We start from the raw sequence: 20,953 nt of genomic DNA on the forward strand, positions 1-20,953 counted from the left end.
CACCATAAGTGGAGACTTTTTCCCCAACAGTTTAAGACACGGCCATTTTCAGTGAACTGATACATTGCTTGTAGGAAACCATCCATTTATCAATTGTCTAAAATATAATTTAATTGTGTAACTAAATTAAATGAGAACTACCTTTGACGGCTGCCGTCATTGATTTTCATAATATCGTTTTCGGGTGATTTGGGGTATGATACCTTGTTGTATATATATTTGATAGTGATTTTTTTTTCCAGAAAAGTTGATTTTTGGTTATAATGTGATTATTTATCATTCAAAATGATAATTTCACTTATTAATATCATAGCAACACGCTATAACCACCCGTGGACCAGTCAACACCTATCGTGTTTTGTTTTCCTCCATATATTAAAATTGCCACCCTTGAATACAGCTTAAAGTTCATATTTGGACCATGTACCTACTTTCTTTCATTTTACATAGTTACAGTTTAAGATTCAAACTACGCACGTTATAAACTATGTTGATGCTTGTAACAAAAAAAAGCCATTTTATTAAATTCATCAGTTAAAAGTACTTCACAACACCTTCGATAATACAAGTACACCATTTACCTATTATTTAAGCACAGATTTTCTGTTTTGTCCCAAACAAGTGGGGTTTCCTCCAAGTACTCTAGATCACTCCCCCCTCCTCGCCCCACAACACAAGATCACAGTACAATTGAAAATCTTTAAGAAACAACAAAAAAGCTCGAAAATTCACCCATAATTCAAAATTTGTCACAACCTTGCAGTGGTTGGTACAAGCATTTCTCACCCAAGCGACCAGGGTTTTATCAGTATATAAAAGATACATAAACAATATAAGTTTTAAAAAGCTAGTATATATCAAAATATGTCATCCTGCACATAAGGCATTTTTCTTCAGATTTTACAGCACATTTAATAAAACCTTCCAAGCATGCATCATGAGCCTCCATTCCTACATGTACTAGACATTCCATCTTGTTTTTGATCCATAAAGACAAACCTCTTAAATGTTGATTTTTTTTTCAAACCATTTCGACCAATTTACAGATCATGTTCCCACAACAAAGAATTGTAAGCTAGTTTATTCATATCCAAGAAGGTCAAACAAATGTATGAGGCTAAATTTTTTATTTTTGTAAAAAGAACAACACTTATTTGTTTATTCATTAAAACACATTCATAACGATAATTTAATGCACATAAACAAGATAATATCATTTATAAATAATAACCTTCATACAATTGTAAATGCATGTAATAATTTAATTCTAATATTTCAAATCTTACATAATGCTTTCATAATAGTTATAAATGTCATTACATTCAACAGACAAACTTCATTTGTCCATTATTGTACTTAATGCTTCTATTTATATGGTGGTGATTTATATCTTTCATTGTATATGCTCTTAGAGAAGTCAAATGTTCAGAAAAACTCATGATACATAAACTTAAGTCAAAGGCAAATAACAATAAATTGTCAGGTATTGGGTGTTCAACACTTGTTTGTTTCCAAAAACACAACCTTATTTGAGTACTATTCCATGACTTTTTTTATTATTTCAGGAGGTGATTTTGATAACATTTACTACAATCAAATTGACTCTTGCTCTTGGAAAATGGGGCTTAATGCATGTGAGTTAAGAGTCGTGGCAGATTAACCTGTCCAGTCCCCACAAGCTAATTCGGGACAACACTTTCCTCCAAAACTGCAAACGAATTTTCGTTATAAGAGACTTCCTAACCCTTTCCCACTCAGAAGCAAAGTGAAAATGGCTGTGTGCAAACAGCATAAAACCAGAACAGCCTGCGAGTAACTCGCAGTCTGTTCAAGTTTTATGCTGTTTGGTGCTCACCTGTATCTAAGGGTTGGACATGAAGCCTTTAAAACTTGAATCCAGTAAGAAAGGTGTTTAATTAAATGTAACTTTCTAAAGGACTGCAAATGCGTCAAAATACCTATCTAAGGGGTAAAGGATTAAATTGACTAACACAATAACAGCTATAAGTGTTGTCCCTGATTGGCCTGTACAGACTGGTGGACATGTTTATCTGGGATGACACTTTACCCACATGCATTAAACCCTGTTTTTCGAGAGCGAGTCTTTTATGCATTAAAAACAATCAAAATTATATTCCGTAAATTAACTAACAGATACAGATTAGAAGATATTTAACACAGGACACCCTGTTAAAAGTAGGGAAAAAACTGTTGTATTGTAAACAGGTTAATGTAAAACAAGAGTCTGGGTCTGTGTAAGTGGAAACAAACAATTTGTTTTGCCAAATTACTTGCTTCAGAATGCATGAATATATTAAATGTCACATCACTTGCAACTAAATTTCAGCAACAGAAGTTTGCTAACTTTGAGAATCACGAAAAACATCTATGTGTCTGCAAACTTAAGAACCTAACCATTATGCAACAATTTTTATTTATTTTATACTAATATTATAATAAAATTGAGCCCATTTGATTACAGTTGTTATTTGTCTGCTGCTGATTGACATTGCGTGTTTGCAGCTTGAGTCAAACAAAATTTATCCATGATAAATGATTCTATGCCTAAACAAGATCTATCTTTGAAGCCCCTATACAAAATCATACAGGCAAGGTCATGGTCATAACCTTTCTGTCTGCTGACCTTTTATTTAGTTGTCAATTGTCTGTATTTTAATTATGTGTACAAAAATGAATTTCAAAGGAATAGTTTCATATTGAACTGGAATTACCTTTACATTATTATGGCAAGAACAAACTGATTAGACTAAAAAAAATTAACTTATGACATTATAAGTTAAATTTTGGCCAATATTATGAAAAATGTACATTTTATTTGTGGTCAGGATTTCCAGATGGAATTTGTTTCAAAAAACATCCACGTATAGCTGAATATAGCTGGCACGCTAGGTATACGAGACATTCTTCGTCTTCCTTCCATACGCTGTATAACGCATAGCAGGGGTCTGGTCAGATGTCTCTAGAGAATCCTGCATCTCACAATCAGGGACACTGTGCAAATCCTGAAATATGGAAGCAGGATTGTTACAATAGGAAGTTTGGTTAAAAATTTGAGACGTGTTATGGGAAAACAGGGCTTAAAGCATGTGCATAAAAAGTGTGCAAGATCTGGACGTTGGGAAAAATCAGATTAAGAATTTAGTATACAGTATGATTGTAGTTTGTTATTAATTTATATAAAGTTTATAATTTTGCAATTATTATTTAAATAAAGTGTTGTGTTAAGTATTTTATGTAAATGGATGTTAACAACATAAAAAATTTCATTTACTTAAGCGATTGCGAAATATGCGTTAGAGTAAAAAATGAATATATACATAAGATTTTATTGGTCTGGAAATGTTTATTTCAGTTTGGCAAGTTTTGCCATGTTGTCAGACCAAATGTCTTACACTTTTTTGGAGCTTTCCATTAGTTTGAAATATGCAAGGGCTAATAATTAATCTATTTTTTTATAAATTATAAATATGATTCACTGGCACAAGAATTTCCACTTACAAGACACGATTTTTTACTTTGTTTGAGATGTAAGTTTTGCTTTGAAAGACTCCAAACATTTTTATTCTTCCCACTATGTCCAAAATAGCATTTATTCAAGAATAATTAACACAGGATTATTAAACTAATTACATGATAAAATGTAATATACATTCAACATAGTAATATATCTATTGCGGCTTCATTTGATTAAAGTTGAACTTATTTAAACAGAAAAAACTATATGCGTACAAAGTTTATAACGCTGATTGGAAAATATTTTTCATTAAAGGCAGTGCTATATAAGCCTTTTCAACCTATAACAATTGTTGGAACATCTTATCTTGACAAGGTAGATCATACTTATTGCAATCATAAAGGTTACAGTTTATACGAGGGTGTGAGTGAGTGAATCAACAACCATAACATGGCGAAAAAGCTTTTCAATAAGACATAGAAATAAGCACTTATTTAAACAAAATTTATTTGGGATTTTTATTTTAAATTCACATTGAAGCTATTAAGTATTCAAATAAAGCACTTATTATTGGGTTGCACTCTGTAATGTCCATCACTTTGTTTCTTGATCCTCGTTAATAATGCAGGCAATCTTTTATTTCTGCTTAAAGGGGCCTTTTCACAGATTTTGGCATATTTTGAAGTTTGTCATTAAATGCTTTATATTGATAAATGTAAACATTGGATCTTAAAAGCTCCAGTAATAAATCAAGAATAAAATTAAAACAAGGAAAAAAAAGTAGCCGGTACCAGGGCTCGAACCAGTGACCCCCGGAGTCCTGGAGTTAGTCTGAAGTAAAAACGCATTAGCCCTCTCGGCTATTCCGCCCAGTATACACATAATAAGTATTTTATACCTTATATAAGCAACCTTCGTCGTTTCGTAAATTTAAACGACAACAACAGAACTCTTCAAATTATTCAATCGGTTCGTTTCGCGTTGCAACGCTTTATAATTTTTATGTTTTCAAATCGTCAAAAGATACATATAATGGCTATATTGGACTATGGTAAATGTTCAGTAATACTGTTTCCTCACAAATATCATAACTAAATCGAAAATTTGCGAATCTGAAACAACTTTTTTCAATTTTGTCAATTTACCAAACCGTGAAAAGATCCCTTTAATGTTTTTACTTAATTTTGAAATATTGTCAGTGCTTTTACAAAGTTGTTAACTGTTCTTAAGTTAACAAGACTTAACCACGATAACATTAGTTCATGACTTTTTTTTACACATAACTTGAATTACCAGGACAGCAGAAATTCCTTTACCATTCAGAAACTGGAATTGCTTTCTTGTTTATATGCATGGTTGTTTGAAGCAAAATCATTTCAATTTGTTTTTTTACCAGTTTGTCAATCAGAGATATTTGGAAAAAGAAATTCGTTCTTCAATAATCGTTTTCATCACAACAAAGATATTTCCTAAATCAGCTGTTTAACAAATTACCAACACATTTTCAAAGACTGATTTTGGTTGGAAGATTGGGAAACAACGCCAATTACATGGCTCATTAAAAAAAAATCATATGCAAACCAATATGGATGCCAGTGTAATTTGCAAAGGGGTTTCAAGATATGATTTTTCGGGCAGCTTATACCTTATGAAATATAACCTAGAACAAGTTGAATCTACTCTCCCCTCGCCCCGTATTTTGATAAATGCACACGTATATCAGAAATGACTCCTAGGTCAATTGGATTCCGGTTATACACATATCCCCAGCCTTATTACCAGTTTATACTCACTGGCACATAGTCACTGTCAGTGTCATTGCAGCTGTCGTCTTCAATGCCTGTCAACGAATGCCTTCTTCTCTTATAGTTTCTCAGATCCTTTTTTGAGACTGATTTATTGCAATTATCCCTGCTTTTGCTGCTTGATTTTAACTTATTTTTACCTCTCCTTTCAAACCGTGATGAAGTATTTTGTTCTGTTATTGATCCCGTACTGGAGTCAGTGTCGGTTGCTGACGGATAGTCTGAGGTAGATTTTTGGGATTGTGATTTCCTTTTGGCCTTTCCAGTTACTTTCCCTGCTCTCTCTAAAAAGCAACGATGATAATGGCATAGTTTTAACATGTCAGATATAATGGTTCCTGGTGTAATTCAACTTTTTAAATATGATATTATTGACTCATTTTTTAAAGAATAAGGTGTTTGTTTCATTGAACAAGAGCTGTGTTTGTGAAACAAAATGCCCCCTACTGCACCGCTTTGAAGCTGCCTGGCAGCTATTTTAGAAAATTACCTTTGACCCTAAAGGATGACCTTGACCATTCACCACTCAAAATGTGCAGCTCCATGGGATACACATGCATGCCAAATATCAAGTTGCTATCTTCATTATTGCAAAAGTAATAAACAAGGTTAAAGTTTTGGGAAAGACAGACAGACAGACAGACACACACATACAATGACAGACAGACAGGCCATAAACAATATACCCCCGATCATTCGATCCTGGGCATAAAAATTATGAGCATACTATTACAGGTAAAAAATGTCTTGAAAATTGTTCATATTTACAGTTGTGCTCTAATCAGATGAAAAAAAATAGAACTTAGAAATCATTATCTGCTTAATAATCAAATCTGATTTTTTTTCAAAAAAAAGGTATAAAGGGTTCATCTAAAGGTTGGATGATTCTGTTTTTTTAATTATATCAAATTCATATCAGCTGGTCTCTGTGAAAACCATGCTGCATAATGCTTTGTCTCTACAAAGGCAAATTTGGGAAATTGGGATAACACTTGACACTATTGTTTGTTTAAAAGAAGTCCTTCAATACAAAAATCCAGTCTAGCAAAAAGTGTCATCCATGATTTACCATCCGCACAGGCTAATCTGGGACGAATTTTTATGTACAAGCATAAAGGTTGGTTTTCTAACACACTGTGTCATTTAACAATTTAAATACATCAGAGAAACTAAACCTACCAATTTCCCTTTCAACACTTTCGTACATCCTTTTTTCATACTCAGACTCATTGTAGATTACTGGTTTCTGTCTGCGCGTTCTCCTCTGTAACAAATCATGCAGGATCAAAGGTATGATTTCAAAACCTGAGATTGAATTTGGACCAAACATTTATCAGAAAATAGTATATACAAATATATATTGGAAAAATATATCAAATTATTCCGCACATTAGCCTGAAATGGTTGTTTAAAACTATAGTTTTGATGTTTATTGTGCGCTTTTGTATCAAGTACATGTTAGTTAAAGAGTTTATATTACACCAGCAGACTACTTTACTAATATGCAATATAGTACATTCTAAGACAATATTTTGTCAATACCAATAAATACTGAAAAGCCTTAAATACTGAAAAGCCTTAAAAACTGAATAGCCATAAATACTGAATAGCCATAAATACTGAATAGCCATAAATACTGAAGCCTCTCATTTTCAGATGTCTTTAATGTTAGTTGTTTAGAGAATAACATGTAAGTAACCTAACATAGGAGCATAAAAAAACAACAACAGGTTACTACCTAATTGCATATTCGGGGAGCATAAAACATATATCAACCACCTTTGTATCAGACCAATATAAGCATATTAATATGTTTATAAATATTTTGAAATATGATAATGTAACCCTTATACTACCTTAACACAAACAAAATAAAGAGAATCAACAGTGATTCTAAAAAAAGTCTTACAAATGTCAAATTGCACATTATTAAGTGAGGAGCCAACGTCTTGTTTCCCAGCAGATATAAGCAATACAGGCCAAATACATAAAATACATAAAAAAATGATATTCATCTTTAACCCTTTCCCCGATAGGAAGCAGAGTGAACATGGGTTTTGCATCCAGCATAAAACCAGAACAGCCTGCGAGTAACTCGCAGTCTGTTCAGGTTTAATTCTGTTTGCTGCTCATCAGTATCTAAGGTTTGGAAATGAAGCCCTAACAAACTTTTATCTAGTAAGAAAGGTCATAAATTAATTTTAACTTTCAAAGGGACTACAAATGCGTGAAAATACGTATCTAAGTGGTAAAAAGTTAAGTACCTCAGAGCTGATTATGTTTTGCTCTGCTACTTGGAAGGACTCCTGACTGTATTCTAGTCTGAAAGTTAAAATAGAACAAAAAAGTAAATAACATGTGGTATAGCAACAGTAGATTTTAATAGGACACTCATCTTACCATCAGCTCAAGGTGGTCAACAAATCCTATTAAGGAAAACTTCCTAAACTTTTTTAAACATAATTTTTTTCCTCTATGGAATTTTTACATATCAATCTTTTTTTATTATAGTGTTCACAACTAATAAATACCATAAAGATGTTTCCATGATAATTAAACGTTTCTCTAAAACAATGAGCATAAGGCTTGTTCTATATGTTACCACAAAACAATGTTAAGTAATGGTAAAATGTATCAAACAAAATATATGGGATGAGCTCTGTGAAAAAGCGATTTAATGCATGTGCGTAAAGTGTCGTCCCATATTAGCCTGTGCAGTTCGCACAGGCTAATCAGGGACAACACTTTCTGCTTTTATTGTTTTTTTGTTTAAAGGTAGACTGTTCTTGACAAAAGTCCAGGTTAGGCAGAAAGTGTCCTCTCTGATTAGCCTGTACGGACTGCACAGGCAACTCTCGGAAGACACTTTACGCACATGCATTAAACCCCCTATTCACAGAGCGCGGCCAATATATATATCATTTTGAAACTACATTTCATAAATTATATAACAAGTGCACCAGTATGTATGAACTCTGATCTATGATAAAAACCACATCATGCAAAAATGGTTCTAATACCATATTCAACCAGCATACATGTAGCTCCGACCCTGTGCGCAACAAAGTCAATAAAGTTTGTTTGGCCTTCTCAAAGAACAGAGTAGCTCCTGAGAAGTCTGCACAGATAAGCAGGCTGGCTGCAAGTGGCATAAGACCCATATTTGCATGACGCTGCACATAGTTTTGCAATACAATACCTTTTATTTTTCGATTGCGATCGATTTATAGCATTTTGTGCCAACTTCAGGTTCTTTTTAAGGGTCTGAACCAACTCCTCCTGAAGAATACCAAAATTATATTAACATAATCTGTAACCTTTATTTTAAATTCATTGTTATTATTCACTTATTATGCAGCAAAAAGCCTAAAATAGGAATAAAATGTGTAGTTAATCCAAGCATCTTTCTTCAGTCTGATCAGGCTTATCAAGGACAACACTTTCCTCTTGTATGGAATTTGTCCTTTTAAAGGAAGCCTCCTTTAAACAAAGTCCAGTCAAGGGGGACAGTGTCGTCCTTGATAAGCCAGTGCGGCCTGAACAATCGCATCAGGTTTGATGATCCTGATTAGCTTCTCTTGCAGTTGAAAGCATAAATTGAAGATATTTTTATTTATTTTTAATGAAAAACTCTTCCTGCTTTGTATTTTCATACCCATTCCTGGTGGATACTACACTTCAATGGTAATATAAATACAGTCCACTCTCGTTATCTCGAAGTCGGCGGGAACAAGAAAAAATATCGAGATAACGAGAGTTCGAGATATCCGATTAAGCGTTTTTAAAGAAATATGAGACGAAAATTTACCTTGTTTTTAACATCTAAATACCAGCTAAGAGGTTTAACTAAAGCCGTCACCGTGTGGAATAATACTCTCTACCTGATATATACGCGTTTTTACGAGGCACGATTAATTTTGCTATTTAAATGCTTAAAATGACGTTTTAAGTATAACATAATTGCATGAACACATGCGGTTATAATATTTCTAAACTGTCGAGAAAACATCCGGTAATGTTGCTATTTAAAGTTATGATGCAATTGACGTCCAATCAAGACGAGGGTTTTTCATCTGATCATGCGTAAATCACGTTCCGGAATACTGAACTGTACATGTACATTTTGAAATTTGAAATGCAAAGTTCAATCGATTATTAGTAAAAAATATAACTCAATGCATTTTGGAATATTGTTTGTAAAAACAATAAGTATTTCGGCCTTTCGGCAGGCTGTGTATTAATTGCAGTTAATTGATGTTAAAGTGACAGTTAAAGTGACAGACCTTACTCAAGTGTTAATGGCTAACGACATTACACACGTGTGATTATTGATGCAATTAACGGATCAATTTCCTACCGCACAGTATCGGGAGCAGCCGGGCGAAGCGGAACGGTGAAGTATGAAAGAAAAAATTTCTCACCTTTTGCTGACACTGGAACAGTTATTCGCACTTCGAGATAAACCACAGTAAATACATGTAAAATAGGGACTCGGGAAAATTTTTTATATCGAGATATCGAATTATTCGACATAACGAAAATCGACATATGCAATGTTTATTTATAAAGATAAAGAAGGAAAAAAGTTGGGACATTGAGCTTACTTCGACATATCGAGAATATCGAGATATCCGATGTCAAGATAACGAGACTGGACTGTACCTTGAAAAACAACAAATTCAAAAGATATAATGGTGACATTTAATCCTGAATGAGTGAACACAAGGCAGGTAATGTTTTCCATCAATTAAGGCTACTTACATGCTCACAAGGTGGGCACAACCAATCACCGAGTGGTACCAAGGACAGGGGCGGAGTCAGGCAGGTCATGTGATAGCCACTGTCACAATTATCACACAGGAGAATCTGCAGTGATAAAAGGTTATGCAATAGCCCCTGTTATAACTATCAATGAAAAGGAGACTCTTTTAGGATCATAGGTTGGGATAAGAATATATGAGTTCCTGTCTGCAGACTGCACAGGCTAATCTGTGACCACACTTTAGGCGCATGCATTTAGCCCAGTTTTCCATTTATTTTTTACATTAAAACTATAAACACTTGCTTAAAGATGTCTACAGTCTATCAAAGCGGAAAATGTCATCCCTGATAAGCCTGTGCAGGCTGGAGAGGCTAATCTGGGACCATATTTTGCCCACATGAATTAAGCCCAGTGTTTTCAGAAGTAGGCTAAATTTTTCAAATGTATGCCCATACCGTATGTGGCAGTCGGCTGCTGGAACAGGCTTTACACGGATCTGTGCCTTCTACTGGTTCTTGTTTCTCTTCAGTTTTATTGTAAGCGACATCATCATCATCATCATCATCATCATCATCATCATCTTCTTCTTCTTCTTCTTCTGCATCACTATTTCCAAACTCTGCGTAGTTCAAACCTTTTGCAATAAGACACAACAAAGCATTAAGATACAAATTCATTGGAATGGTAACATGAAATTTGCTGTTTAAATAGTCCCATATAATGACTTTTAATTTTGACCATCAGGACATTTTTATACATTTAACATGCATAAGCTGATCAATTTAAGAAAACATACTAAATATATAGGAAATGGCACAAGTTGTCATATCATACTATATTTTATTAAACTAGTTCAGGAATTTTGTTAGTAAGTGAGCCTTTGGCGAGCTTACTAACGAATTTCCTGGACGAGTTTAATAAAATATGGTATGAAATAACGAGTGTCAGTTTTTTTTTTATCACATGCTTTTAAATGAGCAAATTAAATAAATATTTACGCAAACATAATGACATATCCCGAATATTGTTTACATATGTGACGTCATTTGACGTTGCAATGTCATTTCAGTAAAATAACAAAATACGATTGGTCGATCGAACGAAAACTAAGCCAATGAAAACGCTTAAAAAGTATATTACACATGTGTAAGATAAAAATATTTGTAATGGTTATATTACATAGGAAACAGGGTATGGGATGTGATAAAATGAAATTCTTTTGTTTGTGTGATTTTTTTCGTAGTTTTTAACAGCATTTCAGTCAAATCAAGGTAGTGAGTTAACGCAATCACTTTTGTACAGGGTAAGCTTACTTTCCAGTGTAAGGTGCACAACTTACATCAATAACTGATAACTGCCTTACTTGAATAGGAGGAAACAGGATAATTACTAGTTGAATAATGATAAAAGTATTTCTTTGGCAAATTTACATGATAAGCCCCCACACAAATAATGGCAAGCTCAGAAAATCAAACCCAACATTCGTAGTACAGCGTTCCACCAAAAGTTTAACCCTTTGCATGCTGGGAAATTTGTTGTTTGCCAAAATGTCGTCTGCTAATTTCTATAATAAGCATTTTCTTGATTTTTTTCAAAGAATACTATCAGAATAGCAAACGGTTTGGATCCTGATGAGACGCCATGTTTTGTGGCGTCTCATCTGGATCCAAACTGTTTGCAAAGGCCTTCAAAATTCGGTTCCCGCACTGAAAGGGTTAAGTTGGCCTGGTGTTTCATACTAATTTCAAAGCATATAAGACTCACTCGGAGAAAACAGGACTTACTCCATTTGAGTAAAGTGTTGTCACAGATTAGCTTGTGTAGTCTGCATAGGCTAATAGGAGACAACACTTTAAACTTTTATGGAACTTTTCATTTAAAGGAAGTGTTGTTTAAAAAAATACACTTTTCGCGGAAAGTGTCGTCCCTGACTAGCCTGTGCTGACTCCATAGGCTTATTTGATATGACACTTTCTGCAAATGGAATAAGCTCCATTTCCTCAGAGCGCAGAATATATGCAAATGCAAAATCTGAAAAATTATTCAAATAAGTGTTCGGGTCGTGGACATATGCCCCCCCCAAACGTGACCTTGACTTTTGACCAAGTGACCTGAAAATCAATAGGGGTTATCTGCCAGTCATATTCAATGTACCTATGAAGTTTCATGATCCTAGGCCTAAGCCTTCTTGAGTTATCCGGAAACCATATGGTGGACGGACCGACAGACAGACCGACCAACCGACATGTGCAAAACAATATACCCCCTCTTTTGCAAAGGGGGGAATAATAATGCAGACCAATAAAGATGACACAAATCTGCCTCAAAACAAGAGTGCCAAGAAGGTCTGAGTTCCCTCACATACACAATGTTTTTTGAGGGAATATTTTAAAACTGATTTAGCTATATAAGCCTATATTAATAATGTGACTCCTGGCACATGGCCAGTGTTGACCCCTGGTGTATAATTTTAACAAAATGTATCCAGTTAAACTTAATAACGTCACATACCAATTACCAAATATTTGAACCTTGCTCTGGGAAAACAGGGCTTAATGCAGGTGTGAAAAGTGGATTGTTGTTTACAAGATACCTCCTTTTGATGACAAAATCAATAAAAGACTGCACATTCTAATCTAGGACAATACTTTAACATGTATAAACAAGAGATGTGTTTGTCAGAAACACAATACCCCCTATTGCGCCGCTTTGAAGCCATATATTTGACCTTTGACCTTGAAGGATGACCTTGACCTTTCACCACTCAAATAGTGCAGCTCCATGAGATAGACATGCATGACAAATATCAAGTTGCTATCTTCAATAATGCAAAAGTTATTGCAAAACTTTAACCAAGGTTAAAGTTTTGGGACACACACAATGAATGAATGAATGACAGACAGAAAGACAGACAGACAGCCCAAAAACAATATACCCCAGATCTTTCGATCAGACATAAAAACCAGGTTTCCAAGATTGTGGCTCACTTACAAATACAAGAAAAGTATAACCTTTTTGTCACCACTGATACAGAAAATCTATTGAAATCCTTGTAGTGAGAAGTATTTACATTTCATGGCTGCTGCCCTCTTTGCATTTCTGCCCAGAACAGCTGGCTTCCCATCTGCACCATCAAAGTCAAGCCGTACATCTTCACTTGGATCATCAGCATCATCACTCTGAAAACATGTGTTAATATAAGAAAAACTTGGCTGGATGCATATGTTAGTATTGTACCCGATTAGCCTGTGCAGTCAACAGAGGCTAATTGTGGACAATTTTTTAGGCTTCGATAGGATTTTCATTTAAAAAACACCTCTTAAAGAAAAAATTATGTTAAAGCGGAAAATGTCATCCCTCATTCGCCTACGGTATACATGCATTTAGCCCAGTTTTCCCAACGCCTCATATTCAATACACTTCAGTAATAACAAAATTTGTTCTTGCCTTTGTTACATTCTAATACACTTAATTAGTCAGAATATTTTACAGGGTTTTTTCTGCCTATTTTGGGAAAAGGAGTCTGAACAAATTGGGAGTTTTTTATCGACAAAATTGGCCATTTTGGGAATTTTTGCTTCGATGAAACGGCTCATTTGAGAAAAAATTGTGAATTTATCATACTTAAATAATTCAGTGGTTTAACAAATAAATTTGTTTTTATTTGTTATTTTGTCGTCTTTATATAAACAGATGCAATATTGGGCATGTTCATCGTTTATTCAAGTACTGCAGTTTTGTTTTTCAGTTACAGTTACACTCTGAGATAAGAACTGTACCATCAAAACCTTAAAGCAGATATTTTTGACAAAAACAAAAACTTGTTAGTTTAACAAGTTATAAGACACTTCATTCTTAAAAAAATAAAAAAATAAATAAAAAAATAAAAAATATTTTTTGAACTTGGGATTTTTTTTTATAATTTCGGTTTGGGATCGGGTCCGTTTGCTTTGGGAGTCGCAGACAGTGCTGAAAAACCCCTGAATTTTATTAATATTATGGTAATGATACAAGTTTACTCAAATCTACATGCTAGTTGTCACTGTACCGGTATATGCTACGAAAAGGGCTATAGACTTAGTTTGTTTTGTCGATGATTAATGCATTTCTACCAGGTGCAATTCAATATTAATTTTTAAGGCATTGTAGAAATTATTATGTTTTGGTCTATGGTCTTTGGTCTTACAAAACATAAGAATACATTTTTTAAGGTCTTATTCAGAAAGGATCAGAACTTTTGAACATTATACATATAAATGTCAGGACTTCCAAAAAATTTAAGTGCCAACCTGTATAAACTAGATATTCAACTACTAGGCCTATCTGATCATTGTCTACACTTACTTTTGCTGAAAGTCTATACCTATTGAGCTGTGTCATGGAAAAACAGGTCTAATGCAAAATGCAGTCAACGTAGCTTCAAAACAGCCTGCACATTCACAGTCTGGTCAGAAGATACCACCCCTGTCACCCAACAAGACTACAGACCTTGCTATACTTAAAAGCAGAAAGCAGAGCGATTGGGCAGGCTAATTTAAAGCTATGCAGGCTGCATATGTAATAAGACCTATTTTCGCACATTTCGGCACTCTTCCTGAAAAACTACACCTTTAATTTATCATCAATATAACTGCTGTCATTGGGTCCTTAGGGGGTTCACAACATGGTTGGAATTGTCAAGGTATATAGAGCTTAAAAAATATATAACAGAAACGCCTTTTAACTTCATTAGACAATCATTTTCAGTAATTAAATCTGAGAAGGACTTGTTTATCAGTGATTTTTTTTTTTTTTGTTACAGCCTGTGGCATCTGGATTGGGAAAATTAGCCGATAAACCATGGTTTTGGGAAAAATAGCGCGATAAACCATAAAATTGGGAAAAATAGCGCGATAAACCATAAAATTGGGAAAAATAGCGCGATAAACCATGAAATTGGGGAAAATAGCGCGATTAACCATGAAATTGGGAAACATTATAAATATTATTATAAGAACAGAATAAAAATTGCTAAGTTCATGTTTGACAGCATTTTTATATTATAAAGTGTTGCTTTCATGTCTTCTTACAACGTTTAGTTAATATCCTTCCACATGCATATTAAACTTGCAATAATCTATAGATTCTTCAGTATGAATTTAATTCAGGATGTTTTTTAAAGTAAAATATGATATGGTGAAAACATTAACAAATATTAACAAACACGCTTTTGTGTTCTTGCTGTGTTAATGTTGTATTAAATGGAGCTAAAATAATACATTTTATTTGTTTACCTTAAATTTTAATATCTTGAACATCCTTGACATCCTCAGTTCAATGCTATTTCACCAAACTATACAGCGAGACAAACATAATAAAGCAGAATATGCATATGAATCTGAATAAACACAGATCCACTAACATATAAATCAAATCATGTTTGTCTCTTTTCATTTTCGAACGGTTCTCGTCTTAAATGCTTTAACTTTGTGAACTCCAATTTCCCAACACAGATTTCCGTGACGAACATTCACTGTGAACATTTCTAATAAATATTTGTTGTTGTTCATCTCAAACATAGTATTTTGCTTTACTTGACTAACACATAAAATATTCTCCTAATAACCATGTGATATCCGCTGTTAATTTTAGGGTTATTTATCATTTTCGCTGCTCATCGCAAACTTCTCGTCTGCTTGCCGCCATCTTGGAAGTGTGTAAAAACAGGCGTTTACAATCGGGAGTCATCGACTATCGTCGGTATCCTCCGCAAGAGAGATGTGTGGATAGCAACGTAAAATCGTATTCAGCTACATTCGCGAACATTCGTAAGTCAGTTGTCATTCGGCGATGACTCGACAAGCTCGATCGGCACTCGTTCTACGAAATTAACGCTAAATGACATTGTAATCTTATTGGCTTAATTGGGAAAATTTGGTCATTTTTGGGAAAAATTTGGTGAGATTTTTGGGAAAAAACATCATTTTTTGCAATTGGGAAGCAGCCGAATATTGGCGGTAATTTTGGGCAAAAAAAATCACTGATTTATGCTTACCATTGCTGAGTCTGTGTCATCCTTGTCTAAGTCATCTTCGTCCTCAGAAGACAAGCTATCTGAGATCTCACTGGAAAAAGAGCTGTCCGAGGATTCAGTATCTTCATAATGTATTTTCATTCCACCTTTCTTCCTTTTACGGGCTGGAACTTTACACTTAGGTGTATGAGCCACATTCTGGACTGGTTTAGATTTGTCTATCGATTTCTTTTTGATTGCTATTGCGCTCTCATGTACAAAAAAGCTCAAGCCAGCTTTGTGATGAATAGACTGTGTAAGAGACGGATGGTCAAAGACTTCTCCCGTGCTCTGAACATAGTATCTGCCATCGCTCCCTGCATACAAAATTGATGCATTCCTTGAAGAACTTATTTTCTCCTTCTGTTTGTCTTTAATGTTCTCTTTTATAGAACTAAGAGTTAGTAATTTACCATCATTTTTCCCTACACGCAAAGTCAATCCATTCTTTGGGGAACTAATTTTCTCCTTCAGCTTATCTTTAATGCTTTCTTGGATGGAAGTAAGAGCTTTAACAGGAGTTCTTCTATATTTCGGTGCACTGTGCAGCAATGTTTTGTTCATATAACACATTTCAGGTTTCTCTCCAACATTGAGCACAGTCATGTCAGCTGTACTTCGAGGTACTGCAGAGGATATCTTAACTTGAAACTTGTTAACAGGCGTCAAACTAGAAAACGATGATGAAATAAATGGTGTTGAAGTTGAAGAGGTTGATGAAACTGTTGGTGTTGAACTTGAAAATGAAATCGCAGGTGTCAAACTTGAAGAGGATGATAAAATCACTGTTGTTGAACTGGTTGCAGAAGTTTTAAGTTTGTAAACAAACTGCTTACCTGACAAAGATGGTACAAAAACAAGTCTATTTTTAACATCTTTTCTTTTCTCAACAACATGCTGTGGTATTGTTATTTCAGAAAACTGTGAGCAAGAAGCAGTACCTAATGATAAGCCAAGTGTATTTGGCATGGCTGTCATTTTTAGCTTTCCTCTTAAGGCTTGTTTTGACTGAACACTGCATTTTGCAATGGACTTTAAATCTGCAGGAGAGATCTTTGGCTGAATGGATGAATTTGAATTGTGTTTGGTGGTAGCATGATTTGTATCACAAGTGAATCCTTCTGTTAAATCTATAATTTGATGTTGAAATTGGACTTTACTAGAGTCATGAGCGGTTTTATTAGCCATCCCTTTAACACTACTACAGTTTTCAACAGCAAGGATTTGGATTGGTATTTCATTAAAACAACCAGACACATTAAAATCAGTGGTATCACTCTTGTTTGCTTTAGCAGAATAACTTTTGCACAGGTCTTTCATTTCTGCAATGTCACTATCTCCTGTAAATTCTTCACTTTTTCTAATTGTCTTGATGGTAGGTCCATCACTCTCTGAATCTGATTCATCACTTACTTTTTCAATCCTGATGTGTTCACCATCAACAACAATATACTCCACATCCTTTTCAGTTTTTTTATCATTTGAATTATCAATAGAATCATGGTTCTTCTTCAACTTGCCAACCTCTTTGTAGCTACATATTTTATGCCTATTATTTTTAGCATGGAAATTATGTGGTGGTGCAACTGTTTTAGAACCTATGGATTTAAGAGCCAATTTAGCAATATTTTTTGTACTGCTCTCCAAAAGTGTTTTTGATTTATCCTCATGGTCACTAATAATTTTTGATGGCATGTGACCAATGCTACGCTCTTGTTTCCCCAAACGTTCAAAGAATTGATGCAGGATGGGCATGGGTATATTATCTGATGTATTCATTCCAGAGTGTTGATACCACTTAATTTCTTCAGGGACAAGTGTGTCCATTGGGGCTGCAATTTGTTCTGCCTTGGAGGCTGTTTCGGAAATGAGAGCTTCTGAACTACTTTCCATTACCACACCAGTCTGGATGTTACCTTCAGTTTTTACAGCATAGCTGAGATTTCTTTCATATAAATCTGGCAATTCACTATCAGCAGACTTTTCTAGTTTTTTGTTTACAGTTGCTAGTGGAGTTGTGGATGTAACCGAGAATTTATCATCTTCACATGGGCTACACTTTGTCTCAGCATCTGACCAAGTTGTAGTGCACACATCAGATATCAAAAGGCTAGGGGAACCTTCTGAAGAGTTCCCCATACTGCAAAAGTTTGGAAAAGAGTTCTGCATATTGCTATGGATAGGAACAGAATTCAGCATACTGCTAAGGATAGGAGTAGGGTTCTGCATATTTCTAAGGATAGGAATAGAGTTCCCAATATTGCTAAAGATTGGAATAGAGGTCCCTGGATTGCTTAAGATGGGAACATGGTTATCAGTTGTTGAGCTTGATGTAGACATGATGTGGCTCACAGAATTAACTGTCATTGATTTTTCACCACACTTGCACACCAAGGAGGTTGAAAGTTTCTCAGAAGTTTTAACTGATGGGAATACGACATTATGTGTTTGATACTTTTTTATTCCTATGCAGTACGCACATTTAGATTTCTTTTTTTTCACTGAAATTGGCCCAATACCAATGTATGGGTACTTGTTGCGATTGTCGGCTATAATTTTGGCAGCACATGGATAGCATGCATCTGTGGTAGAACAATCCTTGAGGTCTTTCCTCACTTTAACTTTATAACATGTATTGCAGAACCAGTCATCAGGTGCAACACTGGTTGTTTTATTTGAACCAGCACTGTTGGTGTCATCTTTTAAGTGTTCATTATCACTCTTATCTATCTTAGTGTCAGCTTTAGCTTCTCATTATTATCTATTTTGTTTGTGCAAGCTTTTAACTGCTCATTAACGCTTTTATCTATCTTGTCTGTGCAAGCTTTTAACTGCTCATTATCACTTTTATCTATCTTGTCTGTGCAAGCTTTTAACTGCTCATCATCACTTATATCTATCTTGTCTCTGCAAGCTTTTAACTGCTCATTATCACTTTTATCTATCTTGGCTGTGCAAGCTTTTAACTGTTCATTATCACTTTTATCTATCTTAGCGTCAGCTTTTAACTTCTCATTATCATCTATTTTGTCTCTGCAAGCTTTTAACTGCTCATTAACGCTTTTATCTATCTTGTCTGTGCAGCTTTTAACTGCCCATTATCACTTTTATCTATCTTGTCTATGCAAGCTTTTAACTGCTCATCATCACTTATATCTATCTTGTCTGTGCAAGCTTTTAACTGCTCATCATCACTTATATCTATCTTGTCTGTGCAAGCTTTTAACTGCTCATCATCACTTATATCTATCTTGTCTGTGCAAGCTTTTAACTGCTCATCATCACTTATATCTATCTTGTCTGTGCAAGCTTTTAACTGCCCATTAACGTTTTTATCTATCTTGTCTGTTTTTTCCTGCAGAGCATCTTTTGTTTTTGTCAATATGAACATCAGTTATGGCCATATTTGCTTCATTAACTGTACTATTATTGTCTATGAAAATTTTTGGTAGTAACCTCTTTACCTGACTTGTCTGTAGCAAAATTTATTTCATCTGTAACTTTCTTGATGTCTTCAAGCATTGTGACAACTGAACCTTTTACACTTTCATCTGTCACTGAATGTTTACTAGGTATGCATGCTTTTACATTCTTATTTGTTCCAACCTTAACTTTAACATCGTCGTTGGCAATATTGCTTAATGCACACACTTTAACAACCAGATCTGATACAGGTTTACCACAATAATTGTGATCATTGTTTGTGCTGAATTCTCTGGTACCGGCTTCATATCCTTCAAACCAGGTTTAAGATCAGGACATTTATGCTTAACAATATCATCATATTTCATTCCAGATGACTTTGTAAAATCAGAAATGCATGTATCTGACTTTATTTCCTTTACATCTGCACAGCTTGGTTTTCTTTTTGATCTATTTGAACCATATTCATCAAAAACTGCTCAGTTTTTCTACGGTGTTGCTCATTATTTGAGTGAATTTTTTTCAGATGCACACTGCAGTGTTTCAGGCCATAAAGTCGCTCGTCCTCAAGTATTTCATGTATATCACGGAGAGGCGGGGCTTTAAAGAACAGAGGAGAGCACATCGGCTGAAACCCTAAGCCAGCCACTGAAAAGAAAGGAAAGCATGTATGGTGACCACCAGATGTATTTAACCATTTGTACACTAAGCTACACAGATGGACCTGTTTGTTGTCCTTAAGAAAATCAAATAATTAAAGAGATTTCTTTAAAGATTCAATTTTTACAGGCTTCTTTTCCAATCATAAGATACTGACGAGCAGCAAACAAACATAAAACCTGAACAGTCCGCGAGTTACATGCAGGCTGTTCTGGTTTTATGCTGGTAGAATATCACCATTTTTACTTTGCTTTTGAGCAGGACATGGTTAACACACACAAAATGTATGATGTTCGAACAGCCCCCAAACCATGCACAGGTACATTTTGACTTTTTGGGCCCGCTCATATTACCTGTTTCATATTAATGGCTTGTTTATATGGCTCAGTGTACTTGCTTGTTTACTTCCTAAAAATGGCAAAGATTTGTGCACATGAATTCCTTAAACACACTTTTCATCAATAATGGCCAAAATTACTTTTTAAAATAAAGTTTTTGTGTATATTGTTCATTGCTGAAACAAGTAAAATGCTGCTTTTTTTCATAATGCCACGAGGTCAAACATGTCGTTTTCGTTAAATGTCCCAATTTTGACCTGAAAAATAAATCAAACCTCGAGGTCTTGTCCAACCCATGTCAAGGGCACTAGATCAGGGACAAATATAATAACAAGAGCACCGCCTTGCGGGTGCAGACCGCTCATCTATTTTCTTTTTTAAAGTGTGAAGGGACTCTCATTTTCAATCACAAAGGAGGGGGGGTGGGGTGAAGAGGGG

General features: G+C 34.7%; 1 protein-coding gene across 1 annotated transcript; it reads right to left on the reverse strand.

Moving 5' to 3' along the window:
* Nucleotides 1–1,145: 1,145 nt before the first annotated feature.
* LOC127834138 (serine-rich adhesin for platelets-like) lies at nucleotides 1,146–19,959 on the reverse strand. Its single transcript, XM_052359770.1, has 9 exons — nucleotides 16,077–19,959; nucleotides 13,113–13,221; nucleotides 10,498–10,676; nucleotides 10,042–10,146; nucleotides 8,480–8,559; nucleotides 7,545–7,602; nucleotides 6,460–6,544; nucleotides 5,269–5,564; nucleotides 1,146–3,023 (listed from the first exon to the last, which is right to left on the reverse strand). The coding sequence occupies exons 1-9, from the start codon at nucleotides 18,459–18,461 to the stop codon at nucleotides 2,907–2,909; spliced, it is 3,414 nt and encodes a 1,137-aa protein (XP_052215730.1). The 5' UTR covers nucleotides 18,462–19,959; the 3' UTR covers nucleotides 1,146–2,906.
* Between the last annotated feature and the right edge of the window lie 994 nt (nucleotides 19,960–20,953).

Source organism: Dreissena polymorpha, chromosome 6 (genome assembly GCF_020536995.1).
Source record: "Dreissena polymorpha isolate Duluth1 chromosome 6, UMN_Dpol_1.0, whole genome shotgun sequence".
Taxonomy (NCBI): Eukaryota; Metazoa; Mollusca; class Bivalvia; order Myida; family Dreissenidae; genus Dreissena; species Dreissena polymorpha.

Coding starts and splice junctions, on each gene's coding strand:
- LOC127834138 (XM_052359770.1), bottom strand. CDS start 18,461: ATGACAGTTAATTCTGTGAGCCACATCATGTCTACATCAAGCTCAACA. Junction 8,560..10,041: donor TGTGCCCACCTTGTGAGCAT/GTAAGTAGCCTT, acceptor GGTATTCTTCAG/GAGGAGTTGGTTCAGACCCT. Junction 7,603..8,479: donor TCGCAATCGAAAAATAAAAG/GTATTGTATTGC, acceptor TTTAACTTTCAG/ACTAGAATACAGTCAGGAGT.